Source organism: Protopterus annectens, chromosome 1.part0 (genome assembly GCF_019279795.1).
Source record: "Protopterus annectens isolate FY-2018-M chromosome 1.part0, PAN1.0, whole genome shotgun sequence".
NCBI lineage: Eukaryota > Metazoa > Chordata > Ceratodontiformes > Protopteridae > Protopterus > Protopterus annectens.
Genome location: NC_056725.1, coordinates 31,887,814 through 31,904,524, shown reverse-complemented (window position 1 = coordinate 31,904,524; position 16,711 = coordinate 31,887,814). Strand labels below are relative to the sequence as shown.

Sequence of the window (16,711 nt, the reverse complement as noted above, 5' to 3'; positions counted from 1 at the left end):
ACACTTGAACATCTACATTTAATATAAGTGTATGCAACTGTACTATGTTCTGCGTGTTACATTGTTGCAGCATCACTTGTGGAGGGATTCCCAAAGCTGAGGAGAGGGGTGGAAGGATAGGTTATAGAGCCCAAGGCATGGGTTATAGCAAGCCCTGCAGAACTGCTGAGGCAAACCCTGCCCTAGACTTGGAGAAAAACGGTAGGTGGTACTGCTTTGAAAAGGTATGGACAGAGGTCCAGGTAGCAGCTTCCAAGATGTCTCTGGTGGGGACTCCTCTGAGGAATGCTGTGGAAGTTGAGGCTGCCCTAGTGGAATGGGTACAAATAGACTTAGGGGGTGATTTCCCATGTAGTCTGTAGCATAAATGAATATAGTGTGATATCAATTTGGAAATGGGCTTCCCCTCTGCCCCAGGGGCAAAGCTGAAAAGAAGCTAGTCTGTTTTTCTGAAGGGTTTAGTACGGTCCAGGCAGTATCAGAATTGTATGTGCACGTCTAGTGAGTGCAGAATTCTTCCCCCCTTGTTTTGAGGGTTGGGAAAGAAGGTGTGTAGATGTATGGCCTGGTTGAGGGTCACATCAGATACCACCTTGGGCATAAAGGAGGGGTTAGTCCTCAGGGAGACCCTGTCTGCATGGAAAATGAAGGGCTCAACAGCCATGACTGCCTGAAATTCTGGTAATAGCTAGTAGGAAGGCAGTCTTCCAGGAGAGGTATTTCAATTCTGCTGAAGCAGCAGGTTCAACTGGAGGTAAGGTTAGTTTTTCTAAAACATTTCAGGTCCCAGGCTGGCGTGAGTGGCCTTCTGGGAGGTCTGATATTAGAAGCCCCTCTGAGGAACCGTTTAATCAAAGGATGTGAGAAGAGGAGCTGTTCTGAATTGAAATGAGCTGAAATGGCTGAGACATGGATTTTAATGGAAGAGAAGGAGAGGCCACTATTGAGTAACGCGGCTAGATAGTCCAAGATAAGAGGGATGGAAGGTTGTGAGGTACTGGCCCCCTCTGGACTGGCTCCAGGAGTAGAATCTCTTCCATTTCCCTGCGTAAGATTTTCATGTGCTGGTCCTTCTGGCCTGTGTCATAATGTGTAGGACCAGTTTGCTTAACAGGGACCCATTGTTTGCTTTTAAAATATTAGCCATGCTGACAGATTGAGAGTCTGCAAGTCTGGGTACAGCATCCCCCCACCTGGGTCAAGAGATCTGAGGTCAGGGTAAGCTGCCTGGGGGCGATAATGTCAGGCTGCGCAGTAAGGGGTACCGATGCTGTCTGGGCCAATCTGGAGCAATGAGGATGGCCTTTGGTCTATCCTCTCATTTTGATCAGTACCTTGGCAATAAGAGGCAGATGAGAGAATGCGCACACAAAGAGGGAGTTCTAGGGAAAGGTCAAGGCATCTACCTTCTGCGCTAGGTGGTGATACTCCCTGGTACAGAATTTTCCAGCTGGTGGTTGAGGTGTGGAAGCAAAGAGATCCACCTCCAGAGTTCCTCACTCCTGAGTGACTTGCAGAAAGATTTTTCTGTGGAACTGCCATTCGTGGGAGTCCAGTAAGTTTCTGCTTAGGTGGTCTGCCAGGGTGTTGTTGACCCCTGGTAAGTATTGGGCAATTAGGTGTAGACCCATGGAGGTGGCTGTCAGCCAGAGGTTTATGGCTAGCCTGCACAGAGGGTACGATTGGTTGCCTCCCTGTTTGTTGATATACCACATTACTGTGGTGGTGTCTGTTTTGATAAGGAGAACCCTTGGGTTGAGAAAAGGTTTAAAGAATGTCAGAGCCCTTTGTACTGCCATCATTTCTTTCTGACCGATGTGTAAGGAAAGGTGCAGGGCATCCCAAAGACCTTGGGTGCCCCCGCCTGCTAGATGAGCGCCCCAAGCAATGTCTAAGGCGTTGGTGGTGATGGCCTGACCGGAAGGGCGGAGGACGAAGGGAAGACCCTTGCTCTTGCCACATGCTCCTGCCCACCACAGAAACTCGGTCCTTATACAGGAGATCAGCAGGAGAGAGGTCCCTAGAGACGGTGCTGACACCAAAGGTTCTTTAAATACCAGTGAAGTTTCCTCATGTGAAGCCTGGCCAGAGGAATTAGAAGGATGCAAGATGTCATGTAACCCAAGGCTTGCAGGAACTTGTGAGGTGACTTCCGGAAGCCAGCTGGGTAAATGAGAAAGGCAGGAAGCTCTGCTTTTCTGGGGATAGTAAAACCGTTTGGAATGCTGTGTCCAACAGTGCTCCCAAGAAAATGATCTTCCTGGAGGGTGCTTGCTTTGATTTCTTCTCGTTGATGTGAACCCTAGGGGAAGTTAGGAGGGTTTTAACAAAGAGAAGGTCCTGGAGCAGCTTTTCTTTGCACTCTGCCTTAATGAAGTAGTCATCCAGTTAAGGGAAAATCTGTAAATTTTTCTGTCTGCAAAATGCTGTGGCTGGGGCTAAGCATTTGGTGAAAACTCTGGGTGCAGTAATTAAGCCAAAGAGTAGCGCAGAGAACTAAGTGTTGTGAGCCTGCTCTGAAGCGAAGGAATTTCCTGCAGGATTCCTTTATGGGGATGTGGAGGTAGGCATCTTTTAGGTCTAGGGTCAATACCCAGGCATTTTTTGTCAGCATAGGTAGCAGCTGCTGCAAAGTTAGCATTCTGAATTTGGGGACTACCACGGAGGTGCTCAGAATGCATAGATCCAGGATGGGGTGCCAAGTGCCTCTTTTCTGGAAACAAGGAATAGTCTGGAATAAAAGCCCTTGCCTGTTTGATCTGATGAGATAGGTTCTACTTCCCCCTGGGATGTCAGAGTTCGTACCCATTTCAATGCCTCTGCCCACTGATTTGGCGGCAAGTCTGGGTATCCTCTTGAAAGTGGGAGTTCGTTGAAAGAGAATTTGTATCCCTGAAAAATTATTAAGGCTCATTGGTCCTTTGTTACAGAAAGCCAATTTTCTTTGCAGAGGGAGAGCCTTCCTCCTAGCCTTTGGTGGGTGAAAGGCGGGCCAGAGGGGGGGGGGATCAGAATTTTTGCTATAGAAGGGTGGCTTAGAACTCCCTGCTTTTGGGGAGGAAGCGGTCTGTTTGGTTCTCTGCTGCCCCTGGGATAGGGGCCTGGGTGGTCTTGTCCCTGCAGGGCTTACCTTGGACCTGTCTGCTGGGTGCAGGGAAGGACCAGTGCTTAGAGGGAAGTTCCTGCTGAATCTGGGAGGTTGAACCAGAAAGAAATCTTTTACTGTTTGCATAGATTTTGCTTTGTCTTCCATCTTTTTAAGCATCGCTTCTGCTTTTACTCCAAACAAGCGGTATCCAGGACCGCGTCAATTAGTTTAGACTTGGCATTATCAGGGAGAAGTTGTTCCTTCAACCATGCATGTCTCCTAATGACAGATCCTGACACTGCTGCCCAGCTTGAGGCTTCGAGGGTGTCATATCCACAGTGTAATGAGTGTTTAGCCACTTGACAAGTAGAGTGCAGTAAATCTGCTAATGCTTTCGAATTTGCAGAGTCAGGAAAGGTTGAAATATTTTGCTTTAATAGTTTCAAAGTGTAGTGTTGATATTTTAACATATGGAGCTGACAGTTGAGAGCTCTGATAGCTAAGGTTGCAGAGGTGTATACTTTTTTTACCCAATCTGTCCAGAGCTCTGGAATCCTTGTCAGAAGAAACAGGATTCTTGGCAGAACTAGTATTAGCTCCTTTTGGTCCCTGTGTAATGACATCTGGGTCTGCAGCAGGATTTCTGTACAGGTATTTGAGAATCCGGTACTCTCAGATACCGGTCAGGTTTACTCTGAGCAGGTGGGAGGCATCAGAGGCTAAGCGGGATTCATGGAAATCATCATCCACCACTTCTAAAATAGGAGGAATGGCCAGGGGTCTGTGCAAAGGCAGGTCCAGAAACTATTTTCTCAGACTGGGGGAAATCCTGAGATTCCCATTGGAAATGTTCCCTGAGGGTGTGAAGTGTTTCCCCAAAGGAAAGGTCTTCTGGTGGGGAGGCAGAAGGAATGGATTTCTCTGCATTTGAATCCTCATAAGCAGTCAGAGGTTGTTGTTCCTCTGCAAAATCTGAATAGCCAGAGTCCTCAGAATCCAGTTCTGCCATAATTTCTGGGGAAGGGAGCCTTTTCCTTTTAGAAGTTGAGGCCTGACTACCCTGATAAGGGAAATGAGATCTTCCGCCATTTTAAGCATTTGGGCTTGAGGTGGTGCAGCAGGAGCAAGATGGTGACTAGAGGCAGATTTTCTAGGAGTGGGCTGACTTCTAGGCCTAAGAGTATCCGTCGGTCTGAGAGAAACAGTAGTCGGATGAGAAGACGTCATTTTTTTGTCTAGATTCAGTAGTGCGATAGGCCTCATCGGAAGCCGGTGCCTGTGACGTGGCTCTGGACCAAACAGAGACAGCAAAAGGCTCAGAAGACTAATATTTCTGTGGCATACCAGACTCCGAAAGGGTCTCTGTAGAGGCCTGCATAGATATCGAATCGGGCATCAGGGGCTGCGAAAGCGCCTCACTGAATTCTGGAGAACTGATGACCTGCTTAGCAGAAGGCTTGGCCTTGTGTGGTCTATCAGTACCTCTGCGTTTTTTTGGAATGTCCACGGATTGTTGGCTGATGGACTCAATTTCGGAATGCAAAGACAGAAGACGAAAATGCCCATCTACAATAAGAGCTCTGCAGTGAATGGTTCTCACGTTAAAGAGTGCACAAAACCGGCAATGGGGGACGTCATGGTCTGGGCCTAAACAAGTGACGCAGTATGAATGGAAGTCTGTATCTGCTTTCCACAGGCGAGACAATTGTTAACTTTTTCGGACATCGGTTAGTACAAGAAAAAAAAATCTCCAACAGGGTACTTGGCTTTAGAAGTTTTCAGCTGACATTCAAACTCTGGTAATGACCGACTGGCACACTTGCGAACTTTCTGCTACAAGCTTCACGGCAAGAAAGACTGATGTAATGGTGTCGGCTGCCTTGCTTTATAGCACAGACTACCTGATGTCAGACTACAGGGAACAGCAGCCGATGCAGAAAAATATTGACTCTGGTATTCGGGCCAGCCAAGGGCTACCACAGCAGGGATAACCCACAGGTGATGATTGCAACAATGAAAGACGAAGAACATTATGCACTAATAAGCAACACTTTTGCAGACCATATGTAAAATAATTACCAGCAAAGGGAAAAGGGCTTGTAGCAACAAGCATGAAACAACCGAAGAAATATACAACTGCCTAGGCTGGGATAACCATTCCACTAAGTTTCACAAAAAACAAGCACATACTAAAAATGATGTAATTTCACTGCTGCAAAGGCTGCGTATCTGAGCGTGACTGGATTGCATCTCTGGCTGAGGCTAAACCAGTCATTCAAGTAATCTAATGGCCTATGGGTGGGGAAGAAAAATACAAAAGGACAAACTGTAAACTGTTAGCATTTCCTAGAATGACTATCCCCACTGAAGTTTGTGAAATCTGACCTGCAGTATGCCAACAAGCTTCACTGAAAATCCTGCCTCTGTGTGAACATGCGACTTACACAGCACTAAAATGTAAACAACATACTCTAGCAAACTGATTTTAGAAACAAGATAGTTCCCCTTTAAGTTCTAACAACGGTAGGAAAGGGAAAGAAGCAGAATAAGAATCTATGATAAAGTTAAGAGGAGCGGGTAGATAGCACAAGAGGAACTAGACAGGAAATTCTTAAGAATTAAAAAAATTCAAAAAGGTAGAAAAATTAATTAACAACTCACTGCTAAGGCTTGAGGGAAGGAAACTAACGAGTCTGGTCTGCAAAGAGGCAAACGAGATTTGAGGTAATCTCTGTGAGGAGCATTATGGGTAGTGCCTGGCTCAAGAGTTTGGAGCGTGCGAGCTGGAAAATATGGCAGAGCCGGTTCGGAACTGAACTCAATGTCAAGGATTGGGTGAAGACTGACATCAGATCACAGGTTCATAGTTAACTACAAGGCTAGTTGTCCTTGAGGGTCATTTTAAGCCTAGTCACTTTCCATTTTAATGCTTGAAATAACCCATTCCATTAGGTCATAGACTGGTCTTACCCATTTCATGGTTGGTAACTATATACATTACCCCTAAAGAGAATAATTTGAGGGGACATGTTTATGCTTTCCTATCCTTTTAGTAAGATATCTCGGGGGTGTTCCAGTTGTTGCATGTGTGTGGACAGAATCATGCCAAAGGGGACATTATATTCAGTGACTGGTCTAATGAGGGCTGAATAAAGGGGGGAGGGTAATGGCATTCCAAGATCTCAACACAATCCCTTTGTTTATAAGCTGCGCAATATAGGAAGACTTTCTTAGAACAACTGACGCATTCTGGTCAAATGATAGGTCATCGTCCACATAAGTTACCAAATCCCAAACTGAGTCAACTCTTAGGGTTGTACTGTCAATATGGTAGTTACGCAGGATAAAGGACTTCCCAAAGGATACAACAATGTATTTTTCAGCATTTAGTTTCAGAGAATGATTTTGACATCAGTTATTTATTTGGGACATGCGGGATGGCTAAGTCATTTGGGGATTCAATGACAGCTCCTAGCTTGTCATCCGTCAACCACAGCCCTTTGGTACTGGCTTTTACTTCAGAAAAATTTGAAGCCAAACACGAGAGATCCCATTACAGAACCCTGGGGAACTCCACTGGTGACTGATCTCTTTGGAGAGTTAGCTTCCCCTATTTTGACAATCTGTATTTTTATTTCAAGTTTATTTAGATTTTTTATTATGCCCATGTAGGGAACTGTGTCAAAAGCTTTGGACAGGTCACGGCATGCGGTGAGTACAGTTTTGCTTTTATCCATTGCTTTGGTGACCTTTTCAAAAAATCCACCAAGGTGAGTAAGCATGATCTGCCCTTGACTAATCCAAACTGAGACAGTTCTAGCGTTTGGAGGTTCCCCATATCCTGACAGAATAATTCTATGACATTCATGGATTTGCATACGAGGCTGGTCAGACTTAAGGGTCTGTAATTGCCTGGGTCGGGTGAAGGTCCTTCCTTCTGCAGAGAAACGACAGTAGGTGTTCTCCAGTCACCTGGTACAAAATCTGCATGGAAGCAGAAATTCAACAGTGCTGTTAGGGGTGTGGTTAAACTGTGATTCTTTCCATTTAAGATGCATCCAGAGATATTGTAAGGACCCATTAATGCAGTACTTTCAGCTTTTGATAGTGGTTTTAAGACTTGGTCTTGCATGATAACTGGAAGAGAGCAAGTTTCTCTCTCATAAAGGGTAGACACAGGGGAAAAGAGGTAAAGTCTGAGCTAAATTTATCAGTCAGTAGGTTCACTATTATATTCAGCATCAGTGTACGCACCATATTTTTCAATCAGTTCAAGTATTGCTGTACTTTTGAGATCAGAAACCACTAAAAAAAGACTTTAAACTCTTGGCCTTGGGTAGCTATTTTAGCCCAAAACTCAGCTATTGTGGGTTTTATTAAGCTCCTTAGTGCTCTTTTTTTTCACTGACGGTTCTATCATTCTGCAAATTACTCTTACATTTGGTCAAAATTCTCTTGCTTTATTGTAAAGCTTGATGATGATATGGTTCCACCATTTGGGTTTGTTTCTAGGGTTTGCCTGTGCTTGGGCCTACAAGGTACAGCTGCATTTATGGTACACAGTGGTAGCGTATGTTTCAGTGTATTCAATGGAGTTAACTGGGTTTGGTGGGGATCTCAGGCTTGCCAATATACCATTTTGTAATAGGGAGCTTGTCTTATAGAAATTTCTGAAGGTACCATGTGTGGAAGGGTTCACTAGTCTCAATTTTATTTAGAAACAGACAACTTTATGGTCAGACCAAACAAATGATGAAGATATGCAAGGGATGAAGCAAGATGACCCCACATTAGTAAGGTCAAAATCCAAGATGTTATTCCCTCTAACGGGTACTCTAATTGTCCCAGGGTGTTTGTATTGACAAACTCCATGAACCACTGTACTTGTGAACTACTGGTGTAGTTTTCCCAGACAATAGTTGTATAGTTTAGATCACCTACTTTAATAATGAGTGACTACTTTGCTGTAGATAGGCATTGTGGCTTTCTTGCATCATGAAACGAGATTTATAGTTGCTAGCTAATGTAGTGTTCAGGCCTTTTCGATTCTTATTTGGACATGAAGACTCCCCTCTCCACGTCAAGTAGAGTAACTTTTTACTCTAAGCGAAACCTGGATAACTGGATAGGAAACGGAAAATACATTCCTGGGATTCCACCAGTGTCCCTGCTGGACAGGGGCATTGGGTGCTGATTTGACTAAAGATGGGCTAAACTCTTGGCTAGGCTTATAAGGAGCTCAGGGCCAATAGCCTAGTAACTTCCTACTATTCTATGAAGAAGCTCTAGTGCATCATGCTTTTTACCACCTTTGATGAGAGTTTCTTCTAGATAAAGACTGAGGCATTTTCACCTTTTCTCCTCCTGAGCCGTAGCTGGTCTAAACATTTGGAAGGCATTATAGCCTTGCACAGCCTGAATGCTCTCCAGAGTTTTAAATCATGTTTCAGTCACAACACGGATGTCAAAGTCCTCCAGGGAAAAGATGGGCTTGTAGGAAATGGAGTTTGTTTAGGCTCCTAGCATACATAGATCAACAACACCTTCATATTTTCTCATGCTTGTTTCTTTATGTTGGTAGGTTTATTGGGTTGGCATTGCTTAAAAAGTTACTACAGGGGTAGACAAAACCCTAGAGGGGACCGATGCAAGTCATCTTGGAATGCAAAGTGGTTTGTCAATCATATCCTCCCATGTTGACAAATATCAGCCCCACTTTGAATGACACCAAAAAAACTAAGTCAATTATCTTCTACTTCATATTGCAGTGGCACCACTGGGAAAGGCAGAATCCTGCTCAGTGCTAGACTCATACCCGATCTCCATCATGTCCATCTACATATAGCCCAGGGAGGTGCACCTCAAGTCACTGACACTGGCAAGAATAAAGAATCACGTGTGTATGTGCTGTTCAAGGATTTGAGTGTGTGGTACATCCAACAGATCCTGGCAACAGACAAGCAACTAATTGTCTCACCTTCCTTGCTCAGCCTTAGAGGTACATCTGTAGGTCATACAAAGGAGTCACCTATAACAAGAATGGTTGGTTGGGCAGATGCTTACCTTATGGGCACAGCATTTGTGAGTTTGGGACTCTTATGGGTGGAGGTAGACCTAAATGAATTTGCTTTGTACTTGGCACTGTGTTTTGGAGATCTTTGAGGTTTAGGAAATTTAATCTTTAGAATCTCAGTATATGATGAATCATGCTTTCTTGATATACTTGGTGAGGTGTGCTGCTGAAGATTTTGGGATCCATGTGTACTGTGCGCAAGACTATTGCCTCCAAGCACATTATATATCTAAACTCTCTCTCTTTCACATACATACACACACACATACTTTTATGCTGCTTGAGAAACAGGTGATTGTTGAACAGCATGAGACAATTCTTACACTGTCTTAAGATACTCAACTCAATCAGGCTGGCCAGAGATGCTGGACCCTGATTCTATCAGGTATGACTCTGGGAGCAGGGGGTGACTATAAAGGCATGGAGTTCAGTTTGTTTAGGATTATGTTTGGGTGAACTTGCTATTGGCCATAAAGTTCAATACATAACTAGCTTGGAAAAGTACAGTTTTGTACCTACCATAAATGTAGATGTTCGAAGATCCACATTGCTGCAGTCCTTACACTTGGGTAGTCCGCTGTCCTCGGTCGGCCTGAATATCAAAGTATTAGGCTGACGTCGGTCAAGGCGCATAAGACTGACATCAGGACGTCAGGGTACAAATGCGCATGACCGACGTCATATCCTCAGTCTTTTCTTGCCCCAGATGTCAGAAGACCCTAAAAATAAAGGTCAAAACCAAAAGACAGCAAAAAACAACCAACCACCCTAGTACTAATCATATGTACAATATATACAATATCCACAATATGTACAACCCAAACCACACAACCGCCTCTAACTACAGAGGGGAAGGAGGGAGGGTAAATTGGACTGCAGCAATGTGGATCTTCGAACATCTACATTTATGGTAGGTACAAAACTGTACTATGTTCTTCATCTCACACTGCTGCAGTCCTTACACTTGGGTAGAATCCCAAAGCAGAGATAAGGGAGGATGGCAAACTATAAAGCAGTAGGAGCTGCTAAAATGCCCTGTAAAATTGCAGTGGCAAAACCAGCCCTAGATTTAGAGTAAAGTGGAAGGTGGTAATGCTTAGAGAAAGTATGCACTGAACTCCAAGTAGCTGCCTCCAAAATATCTTTAGTTGCCACCCCTTAAAAAGCTGTAGAAGTGGCAGTAGCCCTAGTGGAATGAGGCCTAATCCCAGCTGGAATCTCCTTACCATGATGGGAATAACAGAAAGCAATACAAAACCCAATCCACTTAGAAATAGTTTGTTTTGACACAGGCTTGCCCTGAGAACCCAAAGCAAACGAAACAAATAACTGCTGAGACTGCCTGAACCCTTTAGTTCTGTTCAAATAATATCGCAACTGCCTGTGTATATCCAAAGTGTGCAAAATCTTTTCCCCTTTATTTTGGGGTTTGCATAAAAAGTAGGCAAATGAATAGTTTGGTTTAAAGCCACACTAGAAACCACTTTAGGCATAAAGGAAGGATTAGTACGTAAAGATACCCTATCCTTATGGAAAATTAAGAAAGGCTCAACTGCCATAAGGGCCTGTAATTCAGAAACCCTTCTCGCAGAGGTAATGGCCAACAAAAACGCAGTCTTCCATGATAAATATTTCAACTCAGCAGTAGCTGCAGGCTCAAAAGGTTGTAGAGTGAGTTTCTCCAACACAAAATTGAGATCCCAAGCAGGAGTAGGAGCTCTCCGTGGGGGTCTTATATTCTTTGCCCCTCTAAGGAATTGCTTAAACAAAGGATGAGAAAACAATGGTGGGTCACCGTCATAGTGAGCAGAAATTGCTGCAGCATGAACCTTAATAGAAGAGAAGGACAAACCTTTGTCCAGTAACTCAGTAAGATATTGAAGAGCCACACTTAAATTAGGCTTAGAAACATCAAATTCCTTTGCTGTACTCCAAAATAAAAATCTCTTCCATTTATCTGCGTACACTTTCCTTGTACTAGGCCTTCTGGCCTCCAAAATAACATTCAAAACTTGCTGTGGAAGCTGAGACCCTCCAGGGTTTAAAACAGAATATGCCAGGCTGTCAGGCGAAGAGAGTGAAGTTTGACATTGAGTAAATGACTGTTCTCCTGAGACAGCAGGTGTGGAATCGAAGGCAAAGGCCATGGAGGCTCCCGTATCAGACTTCTCAGTAATGGGTACCAGTGCTGTCGAGGCCAATCTGGAGCTAGTAAAATCATCTTTGGCTTGTCCTGTCTGACCTTCAGGAGTACCTTTGGGAGGAGAGGCAGAGGTGGAAAGGCATACACATGAAGATTGTTCCAATTGAATGAAAGAGCATCCACTTTCCAAGCTGTGGGATGAAACCTTTTTGTGCAAAACTTTGGCAGCTGGTAGTTTAGTGGAGAAGCGAACAGATCTATGTCTGGAGTTCCCCATAACACTGTCAATTTCTGAAATACATGAGGATCCAATTTCCACTCGTGGGGATCCATAATTTGCCTGCTCAACACATCTGCTAAGGAGTTCTGTGCTCCCGGCAGAAACCTTGCCTGAAGATTTAGCTGTAAACTGAGAGCAGTGTCCCACAAAATCATTGCTTGTCTGCATAGAGGATAAGAATGTGTTCCCCCTTGCTTGTTGATGTGCCACATGACAGTTGTGTTGTCTGTTAGAATCAACACCTGCCCTGGAAGAAGTAAATCCTTGAAAGCTATTAATGCAAATTGGACTGCTAACATCTCCTTCAAGTTGATATGTAGATGTTGAAGTCTGGCAGGCGACGTGTCTTGTACCCACTTTCCATTTAGATGAGCTCCCCAAGCTTTGTCTGAGGCATCTGTCGTTAGAATCTGACTCGCCTCTGGCCGCGTCACAGAGAGTCCCTTGTTTAGGTGACATTCCTGAGCCCACCACAAAAATTCCTTTTGAATGCAAGGTATTATCTGAATGACCGTGTCCATATCTTGGCAGTGCTGTGTCCATACATTTTTGAGATACCATTGTAGCTTCCTCATATGCAGTTTGGCATTGGGAAGCACCAGAATACAAGATGCCATGAACCCCAAGGCTTGAAGGACTGTCCTTGCAGTCAGCCTGGACTGATGAGACAATTGATGGAAGTAGAGAAAGATTCTTTTGTTTGTCCGGGGTCAAAAGGCCATCTGGGATGCTGTATTCAGTCTCACACCCAGAAAGCACATGTCCTGAGAGGGTACTAGACTGGACTTTATTTTGTTCACAGAATACCCCAGGCATCTTAGCACTGCTATCACATATTGCAAATGATGAAGAAGTTCGTCCTTTCCTTGGGCCAGAATCAGGCAATCGTCCAAATAAGGATAGATTTGTATTCCTCTTAGCCTGAAGAAAGCTATCACTGGAGCCAGAACCTTCGTGAACACTCTGGGTGCAGTAGATAAGCCAAAGGGCAATGCAGAGAACTGATAATGAGAAGTCCCAGCCCGAAAACGCAGATACTTCCTGCAACTTAGCCTGATAGGAACATGAAGGTAAGCCTCCTTGAGATCCAGAGTCACCATCCAGTGATCTTTGCCCAGCAGAGGTAAAAGCTGTTGTAACGTCAACATTTTGAACTTGGGAATGTCCAGATAAGTGCTGAGGATAGATAAATCCAAAATTGGTCTCCACGTGTTCCCCTTCTTTGGTACTAGGAACAGGCGAGAATAAAATCCTAGGCCCACTTCTGGCAGAGGAACCGGTTGCATGGCCCCTATTTGGAGCAGCAGAGAAATTTGTTTGTGAGCCTCTAGTCTTTGCTGAGGAGGAACGTCCGGCATGCCTTTGAAAGGAGGCAAGGCATGGAAAAAAAACCTGTAACCTTGGTGTATGATATCCAATACCCATCTGTCTTGGGTAATCAAACTCCAATTTTCCTTGAAGAGTGCCAACCTTCCTCCCAAAGGTGCTGCCAGGCAAGAAGGATCTGGCAGCTGAAAAGGTAGGTCATTGGGCCTGTTTACGAAAGGACTGGCCCCTGCCCTCACCTGAAGATTGTGCAGGAGAACTCCCTGTTCTAGGTCTGAAGGAGCTCTGAGCTCTGCCCCTACCACGTCTAGATCTACCCCTAGACTGTGAATCATAAGAAGGGTACGTCCACCCCTTAGCAGGCCAATTCCTACTAAACTTCGGAGGCTGGACTTGCAAAAAATCTTTAACAGTCTGCATAGACTTAGCCTTGTCTTCCATTTTCTTCAAAACTGACTCCACAGGTATACCAAACACATCAGACTGTAAAGGAGCATCCAAAATCCTTGTCTTAACATGGTCAGATAAATTCTGATCCCTCAGCCAGGCGTGCCTGCGAAGAACTGACCCAGTGGCAGCCACCCTAGACGAGGCCTGTACAGCATCAAAACCACATTGTAAAGAATGCTTACCCACCTGTTCAGAGACATGTACCAAATCTTGTAATTCCTTACACTCAATGCCTTCTGCCAAAGCATCTACCTTAGACTTTAGTTGAGAAAGAAGATAGTTTTGATATTTCAGCATGTGAAACTGGCAATTCAAAGCCCTCATAGCTAAGGTGGAAGAAGTATAGACTTTCTTTCCCCATCTATCCAAAGCTCTGGCCTCTATCTGGAGGAACCGGATTTTTTACAACAGAGGCCTTGACACCCTTAGGTCCCTGACTAACAGTTTCTGGATCCGCCCTAGGACTCTTATAAAGATATTTATGAGCCTCAGGCACCCTGTAATACCTATCCGGTTTAACAGGAGCAGGAGGCAAAGAATCAGGATTTAGTGAAGCCTCTGCAAACACATCTTCCACAACATCCAGAACAGGTGGTATAGCCAAAGGCCTATGCTGGGGTAAAAGCAAAATTCCTAAGCCTCTTCCTGGAATCAGAGAAGTCCTGACCTTCCCACTTAAAATGTTCCCTCATGCAATGAAGAGTCTCTGAAAAAGAAAAATCCTCTGGAGGAGAAGCAGAAGGAGTCGAATCATCTGCATCAGAATCAGAATAAGGAGAGTACTCCTGCAAGTCTTCAGCCGAAGACTCTGAAACATCTGAAGCCTGCTCAAAACTCCCCAACTCTGGTTCCACCCTAGGCCTCTTATCAGGAGGGGGCAAAGAACCTCTAATCAAAGTAATTAAATCTCCTGCCATTTTAAGCATGTGCTTCCTGGGCACAGATCCTGAAGAACTAGGAGTGACACCAACAGAAGCTAAACCTGGCCTGCCTCTGGGAGAAGCCTTGGAAACAGAAGGAGAGGGCCTAACCACCCTAGGAAGGGAGGGGAGTACAGTAACCTGAGAAGCCCCTTCAGCCTGACCTGCCTCCTGAGAGGCCACATCCTGCAAAAACAAAGTCTCTCCCTGGGACTCCAGAGAAGCCTCCGGTGGAACCACCGGTTCCACTGACACCTCTAAAGAACCGGCGTCCGGTACGGACGACTCTTCCTGCCTGGGTTTAGCTGCTTTGTCTTTGCGCTTCTTGAAGAAGCGGCCGGAGCATCCGGCGGCATCTTATAATTGCACCGCTTCCGAAGACCAACCTGGCACAATCTAACCTTCGCTTAATAGTGCGCTTATTGAACCTAGCACAAAAGCGACACCCAACAACGTCGTGCTCAGGCCCCAAACAAGGAATACACAAAGTATGATAATCTCTATGCGGTATCTGTTTCCCACAAGAAATACAGTTATTCACTTTTTCTGACATCCGGTAAACCACTGAGGCAAGAAAAAACTAAAATATTCCCCAACGGGGTACTTAGCCAACTTAGACTCGGTCTGAAACTCCGACTTCGAAAAATTTCAGAACGCCGAACAGCACTTGCAACGCTGCTTCTGCATCGGACCATGCGGCAAAAAAGACTGAGGATATGACGTCGGTCATGCGCATTTGTACCCTGACGTCCTGATGTCAGTCTTATGCGCCTTGACCGACGTCAGCCTAATACTTTGATATTCGGGCCGACCGAGGACAGCGGACTACCCAAGTGTAAGGACTGCAGCAATGTGAGATGAAGAACATCCTACCACCAGCAAGAACAGAGAATAACTAAAGAAAAACCTACTAATTTAATAGCAAAACCAGTGCACGCAGTATCAGTACACTCAATATTATGCACTATTATCAATGGTCTTTAAGCCCGGTGAATAGATTAAAGAGTGGGATTTTGTAAAATGATGCCAATATGCTTTCTGTCAAAAGTCAATAAATGGGGAGAGGGAGAAGCTATGTTTGTCAAATGCACAAACAAATTAGGATACAGCATCTGAATGACAGTGGAAGCTTTTATTCTTTACTGAAAAATATAAAATTAAGAAACGTATTTTAAAGCTCAACACAATATGTTCATTCCTTTATAAACTTTAAAGTTAGCAAGAGTCTGAAAATGAGTCAAGTCTTAAGTGTTAAACAAAACTTTTTCTCTGAATCTTATAAAGTAATAATGACAAGATGAAAATCACAATACCATCAGGAACAGATTCTGCCCAGCGGGGGTCAGATGCAGGGTAGTCATCGATTAAATCTAGACCAATTCGGGACACAGCTCTGTCAAGCTCCACATCTGCCTGCAAATCCATAGCAGATGGAAAAAGTTCTTCAACTATTTGCTGTGCAGTCAAACTGTCTTTCCTGGAGATAAAAGAAAAAAAAAAGTTACATACCCACCCATAATATCACATCTGTGTTGTCAGTTTTCATTCTTACTCAACTGATGGGTCTCCGATGAAAGTCAACCACTTCTAATAGATCCTCGGATCCAGACTCTCTAGCTCCTTCTTTAACCCATAATGCTCTGCCTGCCTAGAATACCTCAGATCAAGTTTGCTGCCCATAAACAGTGTAGAACATCTTAATGGGATTCAAGAAAGTATAGCAATAGTAAAAAAAAAGAGCTGGAGCTCAAACAAGGAACAGTTCCCAAATTGAAATTCTTAGGCTAAGGGAAAGGGAACAGGAGTGTGGGAAGCTGAGGAAGAATGAAGATGGACAACACGGATGTAATGTTATGGTGAGTACATAACTTTATCTGATGTTATCATTTTCATTCATTCCTCAACTGCTAGGACAGAGTCCCCCAGGTAGATGAACCTTGGGTGGTCTTCATGGAAGGATATTCTGTAGTAGTGCAGAGCCAAAGGCAGCTCTATTCCTAGAGACCAAATCTAATCTGCATTAAGCAATAAAAGTATTAGCAATGGATCAAGTGAGGCTGTACAAATGTCATCTATGGAAATTTATGACAAAAAAGGCAGAGAAGACAGCCACAGACCTCATGGAATGCACTCTAGGCAGCTTATGAAAAGCTAGTCTTAATATAGACAAAGGGAGATGCAATCAATCAGTTAACCATTTGGCTAGTGCACCTCTGGAAATTGACTTGCCTGATCTATGTGAGAAGGATACAAATAACTGGTCAGTCTTCTGAAAGTCTTTGATTCTATGAAGATAAAAACAAAGTTGTCTATGCACATCCAAAAGATGGAGCATGTACACTTCCGTATTTGAAATTAAAAAAAAAAAAAAAACCTGGAAGGTTAATGACCTGGTAAATATTAGACCCAGAAGCTACCCCTTTGGCAAAAA

At 44.2% G+C, this 16,711-nt stretch overlaps 1 protein-coding gene across 1 annotated transcript in view; it reads right to left on the bottom strand.

The window, feature by feature from the left end:
- NUP133 (nucleoporin 133) overlaps positions 1-16,711 on the bottom strand; it is a 2,059,048-nt gene that overhangs the window by 1,280,587 nt on the left and 761,750 nt on the right. Inside the window, exon 13 of the mRNA XM_044070734.1 lies at positions 15,594-15,757. Coding sequence (XP_043926669.1) covers positions 15,594-15,757 — 164 coding nt within the window. The remainder of the gene's footprint in view (positions 1-15,593; positions 15,758-16,711) is intronic.